Raw genomic sequence first — 23613 nt, 5'->3', positions numbered from 1 at the left:
GTTTGGTAAGTCTCATCATCTTTGGTTTTAGATATATTTTTCCCACGTGGAAAGTTTCCCTCTATTATATTCAATATACATAAATTAATATATGTACCACACAACTACAAAAAAACTATGCTTTCACATACAATGTTGGTTGTCAAAAACTGTAATTGCTCAATAACTTATCTCACACTATTTTCTTTGAGGATAATTATACACTCTACCATTGTTATTTTGTAATACGTAATCTTCAAAATAACTCAAATGAATATGAAAAACTAACTTGAAGCTTGGTGTTTTTTAGCATGTGTCATCCTTAAAGATATATCAAACACAAATATGCTTGTAAAACTTTAAAGAATGGCATAAATTGCTTTTCTAAGTGGCTGGTCCTCAAATTTTGAATCAGAGTAAAAAGCTCTGTGACTTAAGTAATTCATCGCACATTCCCACAAGTAACATAATTGATCTTGCATAAAAGGAAATTTGCTTTGACAGTAACACTACTAAATGGATTAATTAGGGTGACTTTGTTTAAGAAAATTTCGGGAACATGATAATGCATGGAGCATTTGGTAATTTGTGAAGTGCCTACACCCAGAGTATGATTATTCGATAATTATGATTCACTGGATGTTATATACCCACAGATATTTAAACTGATGCAGCTTTTTGTTGTATTTGTGAGTGTACTGAACTGTATTAGGTGGAGTAATGAATTTGGAATATAGGAGATAAGGGTATCATAACTCATCCTAAGCAGATGCAACCTAAGAGAATGGGGAAGTTAATTGTATTAATCATTGCAAACTGGTGATGGAAAGAAACTAATAACTGGACTGATGACATGTTTGAGGTACCTAACCTCAGTTAATGAGAATAAATTAATGTCAGACACAAGCAGAGTAAGAAACAACAGACGGTTCTGTCGTAGTAAGTAGTTGAAGAAAGTGAAAGTATTATGAAGACTGACACAGTTACTCAACTAAAAGGTGGCAGATGTAAGAGTACAGAATAATTTTTTGATTTTGGAACAGATAGGTAGAATGATTGTGCCCTTGACATTTTAAATAACTGAGTAATCACACTCAGTGAATATGTACAATCTTTTAGAATGAACTAGTTATGTATTTATATTATTCCATGTTTGGTTTGTGTGACCTTTTACATTCAAGGTGCTCTATGGATGTCTTGCCGCTAACTGTGACTGCTATCCTACATGCACACATCATCACCAAGGTATGTCTTTGAGTTTGCAGTGCCATTGAGTTTACTGTGGAAAATGCCATGGTATTGGGCTTCCCACAAATGAAGGTGACGTGGACAAAAAAGCAGCAAGTGGTGTTAATCAGGCATTGAAGAGCAAGCACGTAATCGGCAAATTGTTAAAGACTGTATTAAATCTGGCTACCTGATTAGTAAATTCATTGTTTATGAGAAATGCATTTCTCCTTACTTATTCCAATAGCAGTTCATTAGTACATTGAAAGATTGACTTGAGAGTAAGGTTCCAATCAACAGAGTTCAATGCCATAGTCAAGAAAGTAGATGAGAACCATCACAAAGATGATACGTGTTATTGTGAAGGCTGTGTCTTTCAGAGAACAGATTAACAATAAGCTGTAACAAAATACAATGCTCACACTTTCTGACATGGAACTAATGTAACAGGGAAATTTTATTGTATGAAAGTTATCAGTCAGTGAAGCTGCCAATTTTAAATTCTTAGGACGGAGGGTGCATGGAAGGCTACCTTGTGAGTATTACATTCAAGTTCTTGTGAAGAAACTGAATGCTGCTAAGTTCGCTATAGGAATGATCTCCACTGTGTTTGGCACTGAAACAGCAAGGCCTGATTGCTTTCACTATATCATCTTGCATGGTGCTATATTCTCTGGAAATTCGCCCACAATATTCTTATACCAGAAGTGGGCAGTATCAGATTAGATTAGATTTCAGTTTTGATTCCATAGACCCAAAAAATGAGATGATTTCATGGGTGTGAAACATGGCAGAAAGTATAACATAAAAAACACAAAACATTTGAATATAATACTTACTACCCTCATAATTTGTCAGGAGATTGTCAAAATAGGTGAATACATTACAGTAAATTGGAACTGTTAGTATTTACAGAATTAGTACACTGTCAGAATGAAACATTGCTATGCACTTTTAATAAATTTATCATAGACAAAATACCTAATCTTGATTGTTGTGACCAAGTGCTGTCAAAACTGAACTCTAACAGACATTTTTACTTAACCTGGTCTAACAGTCCTTGTTAAGATATTCATATATAAGGTGGAAGGAGTTGCCTATCAAAAAGTCTTTCAGACCCTGTTTAAACTGTGGTTTATCTGAAATCAAGTTTTTAATGGTTGCTGTAAATTTATTGAAAATGCATATTCCTGAATACTGGCCCCCTTTCTGGACCAAAGTAAATGATTTTAGGGCTTTATGTACATTTTTCTTATTCCTAGGATTGATACTATGTGTTGGGCTATTGGTTGGAAACAGATATAATACTTGCAACAAATTTCATTAAGGAATAAATATGCTGCGAAGCAGTGGTTAGAATACAAAGTTCATGAACTTTGTGTAGGCCATTGTTCACAGGTCTCAGAATTCTAATTCTGCCATCCCTGCACATACACAGCATCATGGGATCTGTTGTTGACAATATTGGCTCATTAAGAAGAAACAGCAACACTCATTCAGTGAACACCAGACAGAAAAAAACAATATGTACTTAGACAACACTTCCTTACACATTGTACAGAAATGTTTGTACTATTCAGCAGGTATTATTTTCGATAGGCGTCCAGTAAAACTGAAAATTCTGTACAAGAGTTCCTCACAGTTGTTGGTAGCTTTTCTCCATAGTATATTATTTATCCCTATACACTATTGTTTGTGTTTTATTAATTCTATAATTATTTGTTCATAAATTTTATAACCAGTATTACATAAACTATGTAGCTTTGTTGCACATGGTCCCATGGAACCTGGTAAATAAATAAGTAATAAACAATAGTTTTAATTTTCTTCTAACGGGTGTGACTCACCTTATATTTATATTTGTATTCGACAACATAAACAGGGATAATGTCATTGCTATCTGAAATGTGGTAAACCTGGCATTTCTTAGGATCTGTGGGCTCAAGTATATGCAATCCAGTAGCTTCATCAGTATTAGAAGACTTTTGTTCTTGATCTTCTTCCGATTTATACAGTTGTTCCCTGAAGAATAGCACAGAACTGGATTACAGTTGCTCTACCACATAAAAATTGAGGTAATTACTCTATAGAGTACCTGTTTCTTGGAAAAGGGTTTTCCTCAGGTAATTTTACAATGACTGTGACTCTAATTGAATTCTGTATTTGATCTGTCAGAGATATGTTACGTTGTCTTAATTTGTGTAACGTACTCATCCAGGAGGCATCAGCAAAATCCAAGCAGTCTGTCACACTTATAGACAATGGCTGTAAATATGAAAAATATAAATTTAAATGAATACTTGTTAAAAATCCAGCTGATTAAAGTGTTAACAAAGAAACGAAGTGTAAATTATCATTCTATTCCATTATATCCACATGTTACTACCCTTTGCTAGTTCAGGAGATGATGTTCAGGTAATCAGACTGTACAATGAGGCCCGTTTACAAATTAGGACAGGAATCTCATAAGCATTACATAAATTTGATGGTTGTATGATGGTGAACATGGGCCTGTTTAAGTGACCGGACATTCATATCTGGATAGCCGTAACACTCCAACACATCCTCAATGAATGCATGCATAACTTATGTGCATACAAAAACAGTGTGCAGACATTTTAAAGTCTGACCATGACTTGAAAAATATGAAATAAGTTGTACCTGCTACAGTTGACAATATTTACATAAAACAAAGGAAAATTCACAGGCATTGTAATTACAAAGACTGAAAATGTCCCTACATTTTGAGAGCTATTGATTGGAATATTCCAACAGTATGGCTGACAGCACTGGTACAATGTAGCTGCTGTTGTTAATAAAAAAATATGAGATGAATGAAGCTGAGATCCCAGGTAATAGCTGCAGCAAAGACGCAGAGCTGCTGAAATAAGTGGTACATCAATTCCTCACTGTGGTACGATACATTGCTATTGCTAATAATTGACCAAGTACACATACATCACACTCACTACATCAGAGATTGTTCCACTGATAAACATTAGATCCAAAACTACTATCACTACAGAGAGTCATAATTCACAAAGATCATTATGTCACTAAAAAGTGGTCAGTCTTCTGGCTAAGATGGAGTTCCCAGCAGAGTACAAAACTCTTACGCTAATCTGATATGAAAACCCTTGTCCTATTTTTGTTATCAGCTGAATCAAATACAAATTTTCTGAGAAATGTAAGTACGTAGCAGTTACACATGTTTATAAAACTAGAGCTTTCAGAACTACCTGTAAATATGGGCCAACTTCAATGCTTCTATTTAGAAAATTGCTAATTTTTTAATTACCTCTCCATTTGGTTTATTACAAATGGCATACAAAGCTATGAATGGTCTTAAAAACAATGTTATGATAGACATAAACAGCAAAAATTGCTCTAGTGGTATATTCTGTTAACTTGCTAATGTCTTTTATTATATCGCCAATAAAATAGTATTTCAAAAGCTGAAATATCATTGGATTGGTAGCAGTTCTTCTGCATATATGTGGTTTTTGCCTATATACTCTCAAGCTGACAATTAAAACGATTACAACCCCTCCCTTCCACCACCTACATACAAGAATAATAGTGATATTTGAATGGGGTAACAAAAAGTATGGAATCAAAATATCCATGGGTGTACTGCTGGTCTACAGTGTCCAACAGGCACAATATTTCAGCGATCATACATGTCGTCATCATCAGGTGAACTGAAGGACTGAGCTCCTGTGAACGTGCCGGCACGGAGATCCGTATGCTATGGCTGCTCAGAGGCTCGCGGCTCGCTCCCTCCGCCGTCCGCACCCCGCGTCAAGGTTGCGCGGTGGAACAGATTGCGAGTATGAAGAGAAAATATTATCTTTCCACTGCTTTGTTACTCAACATCAAAAGAAAGCCAGTGTGCAACTAAGCCAAATAGCAAATATGGACAAAAACTCCTCTGAGATTTGATGTGCCAAGTAATTGAACTATTGCCATGAAAAGTGATAAAATTGTAACTATAACAACAAATGGATGTAGAAAAATGCACTATACAATCATACTTTCCTGTTATGCTGCAGTACTAAACTTAATTCAATGATCATTTCCAAGCCCAAAACAATGCCAAAACCTTCTGACATACTGCCAGCTGTTGTTCATGTACATGACAATGGTTGGATGGATGAGGCTGGTATAAAATTATGGATTAACAGTGTGTGGTAAAGATGAAAAGGGGCTTTATTGAAAAAGAGTTCTCTTCTTGTGCTTCACCAGTTAAGAAGTCCTTTGAAAATTCTGTGATACAAAAATTAAACAGGGAAATACAGAGCTTGCTGTTTTTCCAGGAGGATTTACCCCACAATTGTAACCTATTTATGTTCGATAAATAAACCACTTAAAGTTTATTTGAGAGAGGAATGGAACAAATGGATGAAACCCACCAAGAATTTGCACCAAAGGGGGCTTTAAAACAACCTACACAGAAAAAAGTGTGTCAGTGGATAAAACAGTCATGATCTAGAGTGAGAGAAGACATTATTGTTAAACTTCCAAGAAGTGCAGCATAAGTAACGCTTTCACTGGCAGTGAAGACCTTCTTATATATGAGGAGGACAACAATAACAATGAAGAAGAGGAGGAGGAGGAGGAGGAGGAGGAGGAGGAGGAGGAGGAGGAGGAAGAAGAAGAAGAAGAAGAAAGTTCAGATGACAATTTTCAGGGATTTTAAAGGTTAGCTCAGTTTTATAAACAAAGATTTTTTTTAGTCTGCCTTTGCAGTCTAATAATAAAAATGATAAAAATCCTATTTAAAAAAACTGCTTGAAAATTTATTTATTTAGCATCCAATAGATCAAACATGTGATATAGGATTTGTCACTTGATTACACGTAACACATAACAACACATACACATAATAAATTGACAAACATACATAAACAGCAAACATATTACATACACACAGTACATAAGTAGTGTACAAGAACTTATTACCCAAAAAGCAAAAGTACATGCTCACAATAAACAATTTTAGATCATGAACTATGCCTTATACACAAAACGTGTTACAGATATACACAAAACGTATTATGGATATTTAACAGATTTTTCCTAAGTATCATAATTACAAAGTTGAAAACATCATTAAATTAGTCTGAATTTTTAAAAAATAAGTGGGCTACAGGTTTCAATCCACAGTTCTGAGACAGGTATTCATTTACACTGTAGTAGCATTTTTCCATCAAGTATTTTTTTACTTCATGCTTGAAATTATTTTTGCCTTTCAATTCTTTAATTTGAGATGGAAGTGCATTTAAAAGCTTTATTCCTAAGTGGCTAACATGTTTCTGACTTCTAGTTTTTGCTACATAGGGAATGTGGAAGTCTTTACAATGCCTTGTATTGTGATCATGGTAGCTTGAGTTGGTTTGGAGATCACAGTTATTTTTACTTATCATTTCCAGGCATTTAAAAATGATAAGTAAAAATAACTGCGATCTCCAAACCAACTCAGGCTACCATGATCACAATGAAAATTAAGGTGTGTCTTATAGTCTGTAGCGTCTTTTAGTTCATAAAAAATGTCTAAAATTGCTAGAGTTCCAGCTGGCTAACAAGCTAAAATGGAATCAACACATAAGTAAACTTCTGATAAGCTTAGCTGAACTATGGTACTGGAAGAAGATACAGCAATAGTTTTTATTCCATAGATCTATGGTGAAGCCACCCTCAAGCATATAGAACATACCATAAAAACAAAATACATAATACAAATTTACAAAAAAAATACACTAATATTCTTACAGATTCTACGTGAAATAATCTTCATATTTGTAGAATTAGTGAGAAATGTTGAACATATTTTTATTTAGAATTTGATACCAAACTTGTATACATGCTGAAGTAAATAAAATACTCCTCAGTAAAACACAAGGAAATTAGTAACACTTACACATACTGAATGTCAACCAAATCAGTTTTTATAGACACACACACACACACACACACACACACACACACTCTAGCAAATACCTGGCATGCATAGCAATGTCACTCAAATAAATTTAATGAATGCTATTGGACACACAATATATTTTGTTTTTCTGTATGATGCATACAAATAAATCAGATTTCTCAATGTATGAGTATGACATATACAACTATCCAGATGAGAGGCATGTATTTGCAATATTTATTCCATGTGTTTTGTTGACCGTCAGTGCAAATGCAAGACCCACCAGAAACTGCAAATGTTTAAATTTAAATGTCACATCTTTTGGAATCATTGAGATGTGTGGCAACAGTACATCTTCTCCTCTAAATTTTCAATTTAAAATTTGATACTGATGATATTATATACCACATTTTTCACAGAAAGCTTGGTTCTACATCTACATTCTACACTTCAAGGTATTGGTGGACTTTCCTCAAATTAGTTTCATCAAAAATATCACCATCATCAGTTGGTTTCTTTATTCCTAAACATGCAAAATCAGCATTGATTACAAAATATTGCATAAAATGTTATTACATATGTACTGTTTGGTTCCAGCTACTATATTGTGTGAATTGTTTTATAATACCCTTTTATTTCTCAGTCACTGCATGGTACTCACATTCATTGGTTGGCTTGTAGTTGCTCTAAAAACACAGAAAAACATAAGTTAACACCTTGGCAGTAATTGAAAACACCTGCAATTACAATTCACGGTGGAAACTGAAGAGAACGAGTATTTAAATTTCCTGGACCTTACGATAGCAAGCAACAATAACCAATATGAATTTTTGACTTACAGAAAACCTACAATCTCAAGCATTGTTATCCACAGCTCATTGAAGCATCTGTTAGCGCATAAATATGAAGTTTCACATAATTGCTCCACAGGACAAACAGAACCCCTCTTACACCTCAAAATTACACACATGTCCGCCCCCGGTAGCTGAGCGGTCAGCGCGACAGAATGTCAATACTAAGGCCCGGGTTTGATTCCCCGCTGGGTCAGAGATTTTCTCCACTCAGGGACTGAGTGTTGTGTTGTCCTAATCATCATCATTTCATCCCCATCGACATGCAAGTTGCCATAGTGGTGTCAAAGGAGGCCCTAGTCACACGACATTTATTTATTTATTACACACATGAACTAAACACAATCAAACAAGCTGCTGTTCAACATGAATACAAAACTGATACCATAAGCAGATTCAGCAACAAGATAAAAAGAAAAGAAAATGGAAGTGGTGACTCATTCAAGTGCACAACCAAAGGATCTGAAAACACCGAGGCAGAACACACTGACAACACAGCAGATCACACCATATCAGAAAAAACAAATGGTACACATTAAAATACAATAATAAAATAGTATGTAGAGTTTGAAATGTATTGATGAAGCATGGAACCCCAATAACTTTTAGAACATACACACTACAAAAAAACTAAAATCAGACAAAACAACTCAAGATAAATTCACTAGTGCAGGAATATAACAACTCACATTCAGCTCCTGTCAGCTCACGACAAAGGACACAAGGAAACAAGCAAAAACTTAGGAAAAAGGTACACAGACCACACGACAGCACTGAAGAGTGACAGCACACATTCCACTTTTGCAGAATATTTAATAAAGAAAAACCACCACCCCAAAAATATCGAAATTGGTCTACTCGTCCCAAACACAGCAGCAGTTTAAACTGTAAGCTAACAATAGAAGAAAATTGTTGTATGTATAAGGCTATGCTGGAAGCTAAAAACATAATAAATGAAAACAAAACATTTTGCTACAACCCACTCTATACTACTTTGAGAGAAATGACACAGGATACGGAACAGAAATCACGCACACACACACACACACACAAATCACTCCTACCATCACACACAGAGAGCTAAGTACGAAACAGAAGCTGTTAGCACGCCACCTCATGGTACATCTCACAATATGCACAAACAGCAAGATGGCATGATATTTTGAATTACTGCCAAGGTGTTAAGCTTTAGTTTTCTGTGTTTTTAGACATAATAATAGCTGACCAATGAACATGAGTATATGACAGATTATGTTAAAGCCTAGTCTCATTGGGCAACGGCCTTGCCACAGTGGATACACCGGTTCCCGTCAGATCACCCCAAAGTTAAGCACCTGTCGGGTGTGGCTGGCACTTGGATGGGTGACCATCGGGGCCGCCATGCCCTGCTGCCATTTTACGGGGTGCACTCAGCCTCATGATGCCAATTGAGGAGCTACTTGACCGAATAGTAGTGGCTCCAGTCACAGAAAACCATCATAATGACAGGGAGAGTGGTGTGCTGACCACACGCCCCTCCTATCCGCATCCTCAGCTGAGGATGACATGGTGGTCAGATGGTCCTGATGGGCCACATGTGGCCTGAAGATGGAGTGCTTAATCTCATTGACATTGTGTCCTCAATACTACCACAATTGTACAACCCTGACATATTTAAGTTTATATTTTCACATTTATTAATAACAGCCACACACACCATTCAGATGACATGCTGTATGCCAATAAAATGCCAACAAAAACAGAAAATTCACCAAAAAATAACAACAAATATAGAAACAATACAGGGATAAAACTTATTCACACATAATAATAGTTTTCATAATGTTCGTATCAATGTTAATTTTGAATGTTTTACAATAAAGAAACCCAATGATGATGGTGATATCTTCACTGAAACTAGTTTGGGAAGAAATCAAACAAAGAGTTTTCAAGTTACAATGATCTACATATATAATATGCTAGTCACCATATTGTGCATGGCAGTGGGTAACTTCCACCACTTTTAGTCATTTCTTTTCCTGTTCCGTTCCCAAAAAGGGCAAGGGAAAAATGAGTCTATATGCCTCTGCACAAGCCCTAATTTCTCATATTCTGTCTCTGTGGTCCTTACATGAAACGCACATTGCTGGGAGTACAATTGTTCTGCACTCAGTTTCAAATGCTGGTTCTCTAAATTTTCTCAGTAGTATTTCATGAAAAGAACATTGTATCCTGTCTAGGGATTCCTATTTGACTTCACAAACATCCCCATAATAGTTAGGTGTTGATGAAGCCTCAGTAACAAATTTAGGAGCACGTTTATAAATTTTTGGTGGAGGCCTTGTTGGTTGAAAACTCACTTTCTGACAGTCTTTTTGTTGTGCCTGTCTGCGACTCAGCACCTTTGCTATATGGTAAATAGCAACTATATTTTTCATAATATTGTTTTATTCACTGTTAGATATTCTGTGAACATTTCAAAGTTCCTTTATTGCTTTGAAATGCTAGCTGCTCAGTATGGCCGTAACTAATAAATGATGTATCATCAGCATAGTTAACTAGTTTTGAGTTTTGTGGCTATGTTATGTCATTAATACATACAAGAAACAATAATGGCCCAAATATGGTTACCTGTGGGACTCTACAGTTGAAAGTTCTGTGCACTGATTTTACTGTTTGGACCTTATGCTCATTGTTACAATTTAGTTTAGTGCATTTTGTCTTCTACCTTGGAGATAAGAACATAAGAATTTTAGTACTACTCCTATTATACCATAAGTTTATAACTTGAATAATAGTACTGCATGATTCACAGAATCAAATGCTTTAGAAAAATCCAGAAAAGTCCCAATAACTTCGTTTCCATTATCGAGTCTGTTCAGCAATTCATGGAAAAAAGTTGCTACTGCTGTTATTGTGGATCATTCTTTTCAGAACCCATGATGTGAGTTATTTAATAGATTGCATTTACAGAAGAAGGATTCCATTTGCTCAAGACTACTCCTTGAATCAGCTTGTCAAGTGTTCAAGTCAGTGAGATTATTCTGTAATTATTTATGTCAGTGGTTGCACCCTTTTTATACACTGATCATATCCCAGTAATTTTTAAATGTTAAGGAAAGGTCCCCTGGAAAATTAAAGCATTTATTAAATGTGCTATTGGTTTTATTGATTCATTTTTGGATTCTTTAAGTAATGTAAATGATTTGTCATCCCAGCCACTAGACGTTTTTATTTTGAATTTTGAGATTGTTTTAATGACCTCATATTCTATTACACTCCTTAGGAAAAATGTGTTACTCATTTTAACTAAGATTATTTGTAGTGATGCTTCATAAGTTTCTTCTTTGCATGCCTTATTAAAATGTTTTAGGAAGGCCTCGTATACTATCTTTGCCTCATTGAACAATATTCCATTCTCTTCTAGTGTTATCTCTTCATGCATTTCCTATATGTTTTCCTGCTGCTTTTGTACTTTGTTAAGAAGCACTGCAATTTTGTATCTCAGAACATCACATATAGATTTTTCATATTTTCTTTTAGTTTATGTATTTCTGCAGGAATTTGAAAGTTCATTGTGTACTCAGATTTTCTAAGCTCTTGTTTTACTCCTAGGCATTCCCAATTAAAACTATGGTTAAATATTTTGTAGAAGAGGCTACATTTTTCAATAATATCATGCAGTCTGTATACCTTCTGCCAGTCTCTCTGTGTAAATTGCTTCTTAAGTTCCTCAATATTCAAGAATGGGTTGCACTAGTGTTCTATGTATATGTAGTCTCTTACATGCTTGTTCCATTTCATATTGCTTTGCAATGTGGTGCCCACATATTTAATCAATGTGACTGTGTCAAGCAGCACACAGCAGGATTGTTTTTCTCCTCATCTGCATTAACTTATATTTTTCTGTATTTAGAGCAAGCTGTCATTCATCACAAAACAAGAAATTTCGTCCATGTCATCTTGTATAATGACACCTTGCTGTACACCATAGCATCATCAGCAAACAGCTGCAGACTGTTGCTTATCCTGTCTGTCAGATCATTTGTGTATAAAGAGAACAACAGCCACATTCCTGTGGGGCACTCCTGATGACACCATGTTCTGATGAACATTTTACATCAAGGACAATGTACTGGGTTATATTAATTAAGAAGTCTTTGAGCCCATCACATTTCTGGGAACCAAATCCACATGCTCAGATACTTTATAACTGCCAGCAGTTGGACACCAGGTCAAATGCTTTCTCGAAATCTAAGAATATGTAGTTTGCCTGCTCTCTTCACATGTTGTTCACAGGATATCATGTGAGAGAAGGGCAAGCTGAGTTTTGCACATGCAATAGATTCTAAATCCATGCTGATTTGAGGGCAGAAGATTTTTAAATTTATGATATTTGAACTGAGAATATGTTCAAAAATTTTGCAGCAATCTAATGTTAAGGATACTGATCTGAGAATTTGTTGTGTCTCCTGCACCTCTTTCCAGTCACTTGGGACTTTGCACTGAGTGAGAAATCCATGATAAAGGCAATGCCATAGATTACTTGCTATAAAACTGTATTGGAATTCCATCAAGACCTGGAGACTTGTTTGTTTTTATCCCTTTTATTTGTTTCTCTATACCTCGTAAATATGGAAGTCTATGCAACAGTCAAATGATGTGACTCTCTTAACTTTTGCCTGTTGATATTTGTGTGTTCTTTTTTAACCAAGAGTGCAACAGCCTATGTTTCCTCAGTGTTTAACTGAAAGAACACCTCTGAGGAATTCACTTTGATAGTGATGAAGTGGTGCAAGCAGAGGTGAGGTTGCAGCACCAATCTTCTTACTAAACCCCAGGGGGTTTAGTAACTTCTCCAGAGCAGGATTTATAATCAGTTTAAACTTTTCCCATAATTCCCCTATGTCCATCATAATGGAACTAAATAATGTCTGTCCATTGGCTATATAGAATGCTAACAACAGCTTATCTCCTCTTTCCAGCATAAATACTATCTTAGCCTTTTTGATGGATTTATTAACTAATCATTGTGATATCCCTAATCCTTGTCTCTATACTGACACTTTAGTAAGGTCAGATGTATTTATAGCTACAATGTCTAAAATATTTCCATTGCATGTGGTCTCATGAACTAGTTGTTGAAGACAGTCAATTGAAAACTTGTTCAAAACCACGTCAACAGAGTGTCTGTCTGTAGCACCTCCAATGAATCCATAAACATATCAGTCTACATTCAATAGGTTAAAGCCACCTCCAACTATGAGGGCATGATGAAGAGCAATGCCTCCAAATTTTTTTTATGTGATAACTCTTAAAGCTACTTAAATAAAACAATTGTTACAAACTTTTTACATAATGTCTAAACATTTATTTCTCAACATAGACATCCTGCTGACAAACACATTTCTCCTAACAAGACACCAGTTTGTTGATACCATCACTGCAGAATGTTTGACTTTGTTGATGGAGCCACAACCTCATTTCTTTTTGCACCACGTAATTACAATCAAAGTAAAGTCCTTTAAGGTGTTCTTTAAATACTGGAAACAGTTGAAAATTGGATGGGGTCAGGTTGAGACTGTATGGAGGATGATTGACGACAGTCAATGCAAAGCTTCAGACTGTTGCAGATGTTGCAGCACTCTTGTGTGCTCTGGCATTGTCATTCTGAAGGAGAGGGTCCTTCATGTGTGGACAAACTCTTTGAATTTGCAACTTGATTATAGCACACTGTTTCTCACATGCTTATATTACATACGTTTAAATTACACACTACAATTTGGAGCCCACTAGTGGTAGTGAGCTGAAAATATGTACGCACGAATAATAAAGATGTATAACAATGTTTATTTTATTTAAAAAGCTTTAAGAAGTTTCATATAACAAATTTGGAGACATTATTTTTCAGCACACCCTCATAATATTGCATGACCTGGATATTTCCACACTACTGAATGTAAACTTCTTTTGAATAATTCTAAAACCATCACAGAGGAATCAAGTGGCCAGCAAAAACACCTGCTAATTAACTTGAGTTCACCTAGTCCTGTTACTTGCATCCAGGTAACTTCATAGCCAGACTTCAACATCGACAGATACAATATTTTTTGCCAGCTGAAATGAATACCCCCCCCCCCCCCCTCCCTTCCCTGACACTCCCCTTTTAAGGTGTCAAGGCGCCTAATATGGTGTTTTTTTGCCCCCTTATACATTCTATATCTCATGTACCTTGATCCCTCATTGGAAAATTCAGGATGGAATGTAACAATATAACTATAACGAAAAGGATAGTTGTTACTCACCATATAGTGGAGATGCTAAGTCACAGAAGGGCATAACAAAAAGCCTGTTGGAAGGTTAGCTTTCAGCCAACAAGGCCTTTGTCGAAAGTAGACACACTCATACAAACACACACATGACCACAGTCTCTGGCACACTATAAAGTGAGTAGCAACTGTTATTTTCATTATCTTGTTCCATTCATTACTGTACTGATAGAATAATACATCATTCCTCCTCCTGGTATTTCACAATGAATGCTGAAAATGAAGGAATTGACATTGTTTTTGGGTGCTAATATAGCACGTGCATTGAACAACTTATGATTTTTGTAATTTGGTGTGATATTGAGGAAATTATATGAATCAATTCATCTGCAGTTGCTGTTATTTTATTGAAGTTTGAGGGCGATGTGGTATATTGTATTTATTACTTGACTGGCATTTTACAGTTCAAACTATCCAAAAATTGTTCAGCAGATGCATTGTGTTGCAGTGGAACACTTCCAAGGCTTTTCTTGTGCGTCATACTACATTTGTCTCATATAATGAGCTGACACATTTGGAGTACTTTAGCCATTCCAGAATTTTTGTTGATGCTCCATATTGGTAGCTCAGTGATTTGCATACTCAACAGCAACTTCAGTGCTGTGTGCACTGCCTGGCCATCATTGTAAAGGGTTGCCACAGTCCCAGATGATGCAATTGCCAGTGCAATATATTTTCATGATCCTACATTTTCCAAATAAACTGATATGAGAAAAGATTTGCCTGTGTCTCTGGGCATATCTAGAAAATGAAATCCACTGCCATGTCCTGTATCAGCTATATAATTCTGTCATCTGTGTTATTCCAGAACTAATTTCAGAAGATTCTTTTCAGCAATTGTATGCAATTTGTTTACAACAAATTATGTTTATCAGTGTGAATTACAACCAAAAAGGTCATTTGCAGATCAATTCAGTACAGCTATTCACAACTGCACCAGTGTTTTGTTAGGAAATACCAAACGTATGTCCCCAATCGAAACCAATGCCTTTGGATTGGATGGGAAGTATGTTGTCGATATGATTACAAATATTTTTTGGCTTGGATGGGAAGTACATTGTTGACACGATTACAAATAAGATGTATATTGGCTGTGGTTGAGCAGTAATGAATGTATCAGCAAGTGAAGTCTTGCCTGCTTGAAAAACTCAGTAAAGAAAAAAGGTGATGGTAGCTGCTGACTTCAGTATTAAGAACATAGTTGAAAGCAATGAAGTGTCCAAATTCAATGACTTAATAAAAAACTTTGGCTTCAAAATAAACTTCATGCAAGCCACTAGAGTAAATGCACAGACAGCTACCTGTACTGTAACTTTCTAACAAATTGTGTATTTGAAGAGGTTTATAAATTTTGCACAGATTTAGTAATCTTTGACCACTCAGCATTGCTCACTGGGATATCAAAAATTAAGAAAGTTCATGTAACAAAAGGCATATGCAAAGGAACTTCAATGAAAAAAATTCAATTACATTTAGAAATAAGTTAAGAGAGCTTGAATGGCCTTACAACAGCTGTATTTTGAGTAACAGTAACTTTAATGATTTTTAAACTAGCTTTCTCGAAAAATTAAATAAAACTTTTCCACTTAGAGCCTCATGCAACAAAATGACTAATAAATGTAAAGTGATAACCCAGGATATAAAAATTTCTAGTGCCAGGAAGAGAAAACTCCACAATGAACTGAAATATAATAAAACAGGCATTTTAATGAGTATGTTTGTCATTATAAAGGTATATTTCAAAGAGTTATGAAGGCAGCCAAACAGATAGCAAACAAGAATTTTATTGTACAACATAAAAGTTAAACAAAACCAGTGGGGTCTGATGTCAAATCAGAGTCAGACGATCAGGTTGGTAGTAATGATAGCTTTATCGTAAACCTGGCTCAAATATCAGAATGTTTAAATGAATTTTTCATAAATGTGGTACAGTCAGACGTTGATGTAGCAGAGTATCAGAGTAAAGTAAATCCCTTTGGAATCCACTAAGAAGCTGAGTATCTTCCAGATTATAAAAAAGTCACAACAAAGTATGAAAATGTTATATTATCATTAAAAAATACAAACTCTGCTGGGTGGGATGGGATACCCACTACAGTGATTAAAACAGTGCGTGGCATAATAACACCTCCCCTAACTAAAATATTCAACCAGTCTTTTGAAAAGGGATGCTTTCCTGATGTTTTAAAGTATGTCAAAATCAGACCTCCCTTCAAGAAATGGTGGAGGGAAGACATGGGAAACTACTGGCCTATTTCTATTCTTCCAGTCCTGTCAAAAGTGTTAGAGAAAGGAGCTGCAAACCAGATCAAAACTTTATTGTAAAAATGATGTGATTGTGGCGCTGATGAGATCGACACCAGTATCGATCAGATCATCACCTTTGCACTGAGCACAACATTATCTTTGTGTAGTTCTGCCACCCAGTTCTGTTTAAGCCTTACTTGTGTGAAGAGGTGAATAAATGAACTCCTGATTATAAGGTGTTGTTTGGCATAACTCACATGAGCATCCACCTCACTGGTGACCCCGAGTTGTAACGTCTTCTGTTTTTGCAGTTTTACTGTGTCCGCGGCCTCCGCGTTGGTTATTTTCATGTGTATTACATCAACACAACATTGGAACAATGGCTTTGGCCCAATGCCTAACGCCAGATTTTGTGATTGACATGCACCGTGTTGCGGGCAATGTACACCCGCCACGACTCCAACACGATGCCTCTCACAAGTCGATTACACCGATTTCACTGTATGTTTTCGTGCCTGCAAAAATAGGTGAGGTTAGGAGTGTGCATGACTCTGGCTATCAGACGCCTTTGTTCCCGCCACATGTGCCCTCCATTGTCGACGGTGCAGTTACCTCTTATGGATCTCCATGCAGTACGGGATCAATGCCAATTTCTGCAAATGCTTCATCGGATAACCTACCACCGCCAGGACAACGGTTTGCCACGCCACAATCCGTGCCGTACCACACGGATTCCTGCCATGTGGCCAGAACTGCTTTGTTCACAGGTCAACCTCCTCAGCATCTGACCACGCCCGCACCTGCCTCGGTTCAGCATCAGCACATGCCTTCCTGCTTCAATACCTCAGCCTGCAACAGGAACAATGGCTTGTTATCTGTGCCTGACCTCCATCTCCATCCTACTGCTACACCTCACTGTTTTGCACCATGACATTCACCTTATCCACACACCGTTTTGAGTGAAGTGTCTATGAACAGTGAACATTCACACACTCCGCCCAACGTTCGACATCATTTTCCTCTCTGTGCTTCTGGACAGCCCACACCTACGCAACCTCCCTGCAACACAGGTGGCTCCAACTCTGATCACACATCAAGTTTTCCGCGGACTGGCACGCTTTTTCAAACTTTGAACTTTTTCTCACCTGTCGCCCCAGTGCCGGCTCCAGTCGAGCTTCCGCTCCCATTCTCAGCACATCATGGTGTCTCACCCGAGTTGGCCTTCTGCGTCGCCTTCACGCTGCCACCCGACCAGCCATCGTCGCCACCTACCCCGGAGACACACTCTCCTGGAATACTGCAGCAACAACAGCAGTGCCCCGACGAATTCAACTCATTCTGTTCTTCCGAACATTCTACAGTGCCTACCAACACTGTCGCCATTCAATCCCAACAGGGCAACAACCTGGTTCAAAATTGTGGATGAAGTGTTCGACCATTTCAAACTCGACGAATCAACCAGATTTCTGTGCCTTATCACCCACCTGCACGACCAGGAGGACATGATTGCTGACCTGCTCGACGCCCCGGACTCAGCTACCTGATACACTCTAGCCAAAAAGACAGTTCTTTGTTGGCTTGCACGCTCAACTGAGACAGCAATACGACAAGTCCTCCACGTTGAGCAACTAGGCAACGACAAACCTTCACAACTTTGGAGACGGCTATGGGACCTGGTCAGTGACCATCTACTCTCTGACACAGCTCTCCTCGCCATCTGGACAGATAAACTACCTCCCCGCATCTGCTTTGCTCTGGCTCAGAGGTCTCCTGAACCTGTCGAGCAACGAATAATAGTTGCTGACAAACTACATAAGGCATCACTGCTCTATTTCGCCAGCCACTGCCTACCTGGCAAGTCTCAGGTCCAGGCTCCTCATACCATGGCCAGATGCGGCCACGGCCGCACTGTACCGACTGCTCTGCTCACTCCGGGACACAGTATACAAGCAGCTGTCACCGGCTCCGCCCTTGGTAACACCCCCTCCTGAAACCAAACTGGCTGCGGCCACTGAAGCTCAGCCACCGCCTCTGGCAACGCACTTTCGGCAGGAAATGCAGCAGCACTACCCATACTGCTACTTCTACACACAGTTTGATGAGGCGGCACGGAATTGCAGACCACCCTGCTGCTTCCCAAACGCCAACACTCCGTAACACACACACTTGAGTCTGATGCTGTCGTATTTAGGCTTCTGAACCCTTCATTCTATGTTTCTTTTTCACTGGTTACAGTTTTCATAGGTTTTGTTTTGGATGACCCATGGAATTTCAGGTAACTTAGCAGTTCAGTATTTTCCTTTTGAAGTTTTATTATATCACTCTTTAAAGAATGAATTGCTGATTGCATATCTATGATACATTCTTTTAGCTGTTCAGTATCAGCTACACATTTAGTACATGGCATATTTTTACTTCCAATGGCTGTATTTTCATTCTGAGAAACATTGCACACTTCCTGCACAGGAACCATTTTCTTTTGCTTCTTAAGTGACACTATTACACACAATAAATTTCGGATCACAATAGACATGGAATCTTTTGCATATTACGCTTTTTTCACACTTTACGTTTCTATTTTCAGGCTAACACACTTGCAGTTTCTTACTGGCCATCATCTTATTTACTTATAACAACCAACACGTCATCAGTATTTGGTGCATTTCACTGTCTTCCATGTTGGCCAACAGATGTTTTGTGTGCTCTAACAACTCTGCTGTAAACAACTTTTTTGTAGTCATCAATTGACATTTGTTCAAGGACAGCCCTAAACAACCAAATTAATTAGTTGTGTCAACTGAATAAAGTTTATAATGCAGTGACAGTTTCTCATTTAGTGTCCTTATTTGAACTGACAATGTTGATCAATTTGTTCATTATTGTTTGTCATGAATGCAATGTGAAGAAACTTGTGAACTGTGTCCAGTGCAGCATATTCATCATGTTTCATTCTTAAATTTGAAGGCTGTGTAATATATAATCTATACATTTTTTCCCAAAAACTTTATATGGATGAAGTCATAATTAGCCTTGTAATGGAATGCACCAAGACATAAATCAGTATGCAGTGCCTGTCTGGATCAAGCAGCGCACACTCAAAGGGCATCCAGTCTTGCTTCCCACTGCTTGTGTTCTTCATTCTGAAGCTCATACTGCGTTTCTGTTTTTTACTTGAGGCATAGATTCACCAATCACTTCTCATTTGGTTGGCATTACTGATTTGACAGCAAAATCAGTGCTTTGTGACAGCTATTACAAATTCACTTGGTAAAACAAGAGGTAATGTGTGTGATACCTTATGTCCATGGGCAATCGAAATTTCACAAACATAACAACTTGTTAGGTCATCTACAATTTGATACTATGCTGTTTCTACTTGATTCAATTCAGTTACATTATATGTGCACAGTCATACACTGATAACATACAAACTGCCACTAAACTATATGAAATACATTTCTTTGAAACAATTGTCGATGGTATTTTTTGATAATGCTAAAAAATTGTTCTAGATGAAGCATGGATCACTGGTGTTCTTCAGCACCTTCAACAAGATATCAGCATACATGAAGAAAGATAATGTAAAAGAAAACTAAAAACATACTTGACTAACCACTACTACAAATTTTTGGTTGTGTATTTTATTGTACTGTAGATTGCTGTTAGATGCATGACAAGTAGCAGAGTTTGTTGTAAACAGGCATCTCTTGTTAGAAATTGAGATAATTGTTGTTCCATGGTAAAGAGCAATGTGATCATGTCTATATTGAGATATTAGCAGGAAATAACTATTATTTAATAGAAATGAGGAAGCTGCAGCTTTTTCCTGTGAAGAAATGGCATTTCTTTAACTTGGTTGAAGTTGGCTTACAGGCGCGCAAACAGTTCATGTCAAATCAATAAAGCAGTGGGAAGCAAGACTGGATACCCTTTGAGTGTGCACTGCTTGATCCAGACAGGCACTGCATACTGATTTATGTCTTGGTGCATTCCGTTACAAGGCTAATTATGACTTCATCCCTATAAAGTTTTTGGGAAAAAATGAATAGATTACGTATTACACATCCTTAAAATTTTTGATTCAAAATGCTGGTGCATGAAAGTCCCAGTCCATGAATTGTAATTTAAAGTTACATATATAGTAAAAGTTAATTAATTTTCCTTCATTTACAGATGTTTTGCATGTGGGCCACCTAATCTTCCTTTGTGTCATTATCTTCTGAAAGGAATTTTCAGTAACAAGTCTCTGGAAATGAAAGATACAAGAACAACCCAGAAACAGTTCTATTCATCTGCTGACAAGTTAAAACAACATGGTTTTATCTTGAAATATTTAGAGACTTCTTGAGTCACCAAATATCACCCAAGAGAAGATCAGGCCCATTATCTTTCAAATATTATGTGAGAAAATCAAACCACAAAGTACAAGTCTGTAGGAAAGCTCTCGGGAATACATTAGGTTTAAGAATACACCAAATTCCAGACGTTGCTACAAGATTTCTTGCCACTGGAACTTCTCTGAAAGAAAACAGGGGTGGAAACACAAGCCAAATATTTACATTTCCAGTCAGAATTCAATCATCATGTTTATAAAAAATTTTAAATGTTCTGCATCAACCTACTGCCAAGTTGAGCTCATCAGCCTGTGTTTATGTAAGTAGTGAGCCACATCTGAAGAAAATAGTACAGAACTAAAAGTGAAGGAAAGTTTCTTCAGAAACTGTTCATTTTAATGTAAATATTTTCAATAATAGATTTCATATTGTTTTTGGAACACACACACACACACACACACACACACACACACACACACACACACACACACAAAAAGAATGCTCAAAATGTTTCCAGTTTGAAGAAAGATTGAAGACAGACTGATGCAGGAATGAGAAACATCTCATCACAGAGAAACAAATTCACAGTGCTAAGTCTAAAGGTCTCTGCCTCATATCCTAGATCAAGCAGTATATTACAGCAAGCAGTTCACAGTGCACAGTTCCACAATTTTTCAAGGCCATTCAAGAGCAACAATGACTAAGAATGATATATTTATTTATTCCTGGAATGCAATGTCATTGCGCCAGTTTTATATCATCATCTGAACGATACTGATTTCAGTGTATTAACACTCTTCTACTGGTACCAGACGGATGCGCTGTTCAAAATAAGAACTATGTGTTGTAGGAATGGTCTCAGATTGGTTCCTGACTAATGCTCCTGTCCCAGTCACAATTTTCCAATTGTAGGCCAGTCATTTATTCCTCAAGACTGTGTTTTTGGGAGAACTGACAAAGAGATTGGGAAGCATGACATCCTTACAGACCCTGATGAACATGAACAGATATTATCTATCATGGAACTGTGTTTCATCTGTGTGTGGCTGGAATTTAAAAGGAGAATAGTTTGATAAGAAAAAAGAAGATTAAACTTCGGAAAAAATTCCAACAAAAATGGCAAGGTCAAAATTAAACTGACAAAAAGGGGATTCATTATGAACTACATTTCACAAAACAACAGAATTTAAATATTAAATCATTAAGTATGTATCTATGAAAGAAAGACATTTGTAATCATTATGGTTTTATTTCTGAAAGTTTTTCCATTGACTGGTGTCCATAACAGTAGAGTTAAGAGTAGTGTTGTGAATTTCTTCTTTACAAGTAACTGCAGATATTTCAGTCCAGACATTTGCTGTAGGATGAAATGACGTATCAGCTTTTAATCTTAACACACTACTCATTTTATTAAAAGAAGGCACAGCCATCTATCTTGTATTATTAATCAAGGAATATTTGTATTCATGTTTAAAGCAAAACTGTACAGAATACACTCTTTATGAAAGTTAAACCTCTAATATAGGGTGTATACGTGGACGAGAGAAAAAAAATTCCCGGATTTTTCCTGGATTTTTCGGTTAAAAATAGAATTTCTCCCGAATGAAAGCACACTTTTTCCGTCTTAAGTAGCAGTACAATTTTCCTCGGAACTGTAAAACTTATCAATCCTTTCAGTGGTTGTGGTTTTATACGCTGGCGTAGAATTTCCAGGCACTTTAGAAAACGAAACTCGGGGGGAAAAAAACACGTTTTGGAAAGATGTCTGATGTGCAGCAACATGCACACTGCATATTTTAAAAAATCGACTTTTATAAAATATGTTCATTTTGTAGCGCACATCTTTCTGAAGAGTCTGATACATGAAACATATATGCTCGAGGGAAAGTAAGACATGTTATTTGGTCTTAAGTGTGCCGAAGTGCAGTGTCATGCCTCTTCACACAGCATTCTTCTGCCGCACGTCTCTGAATTTCGCTCTGTGGGATTCAAACATGTAATATTTTGTAATGGGAGCCATCAAACTATATTCAGGACAGTGGAAATTAAAATGACCTGTGGTGCCTCTCCTGCTCCCAGTTGGCTGGTTTGACATCCTGCCCCTCTTTAAAAAAATCTTGCAATTAATACTGGATGGGATTATTTGTAACTGGCAGAACAAGTGAGTATTGCAGTCTTTACAGCCTATTAGCTAATAACTTGCTGTTTTGTGTGACATAAAATTAAATATAGGATATATAAAATGAGTAAAGAGAAGTGACAAGCAAGACAGTACACATTTCTTCAGTCCTTAATTTCTCTCTAACTTTGCTGCAGCTTTACATGGTGTCCTTTCCTTTTTGTGAAAGGATCTATTATCTCACCAAAGTTCATCAAACGCTTTGCCACTTCAAAAAACGAAATGATGTTGTCTAATACTAAAAAATCTGTTAATACAAATGGAACCCAAGATCAGACGGAATATAATTCATGAAGTACCAATATCAAATGCCTATTAGACCAACTACAAGCAAAACGTTTTATGTTAGGAAATAGTTTCACATTTCATTCATACTCTCTAGCTTCTGAAGCATTAGATCGAAAAGTAGTAGTACGAAATTTTTATATAAATTTGGAATCGTCATATTCTTCCGTAATTTGTGTGAGTCCCCGCTTCTTCTCCTTCCTTGTTCTAACAAACAATCTTGTCATCACTAATTCTGTAACTATTCCTGCCAGTGTCAAAACTTATTCTCTGGTTAACT

General features: G+C 36.9%; 1 protein-coding gene across 1 annotated transcript in view; it reads right to left on the bottom strand.

Annotated features, from left to right (window-relative positions):
• Nucleotides 1–740: 740 nt before the first annotated feature.
• LOC124620086 (leucine-rich repeat-containing protein 9-like) overlaps nt 741–23613 on the bottom strand; it is a 176427-nt gene continuing 153554 nt past the window's right edge. Inside the window, exons 11-13 of the mRNA XM_047146755.1 lie at nt 3302–3471; nt 3054–3228; nt 741–755 (exon numbers count right to left, since the gene is read on the bottom strand). Of these exons, the coding sequence (XP_047002711.1) occupies nt 741–755; nt 3054–3228; nt 3302–3471 (360 nt within the window). The remainder of the gene's footprint in view (nt 756–3053; nt 3229–3301; nt 3472–23613) is intronic.

The sequence above is a fragment of the Schistocerca americana genome, chromosome 6 (genome assembly GCF_021461395.2).
Source record: "Schistocerca americana isolate TAMUIC-IGC-003095 chromosome 6, iqSchAmer2.1, whole genome shotgun sequence".
Lineage (NCBI taxonomy): Eukaryota > Metazoa > Arthropoda > Insecta > Orthoptera > Acrididae > Schistocerca > Schistocerca americana.
The sequence above is the reverse complement of the archived record's forward strand: the minus strand, read 5'-3'. Positions and strand labels throughout refer to the sequence as shown.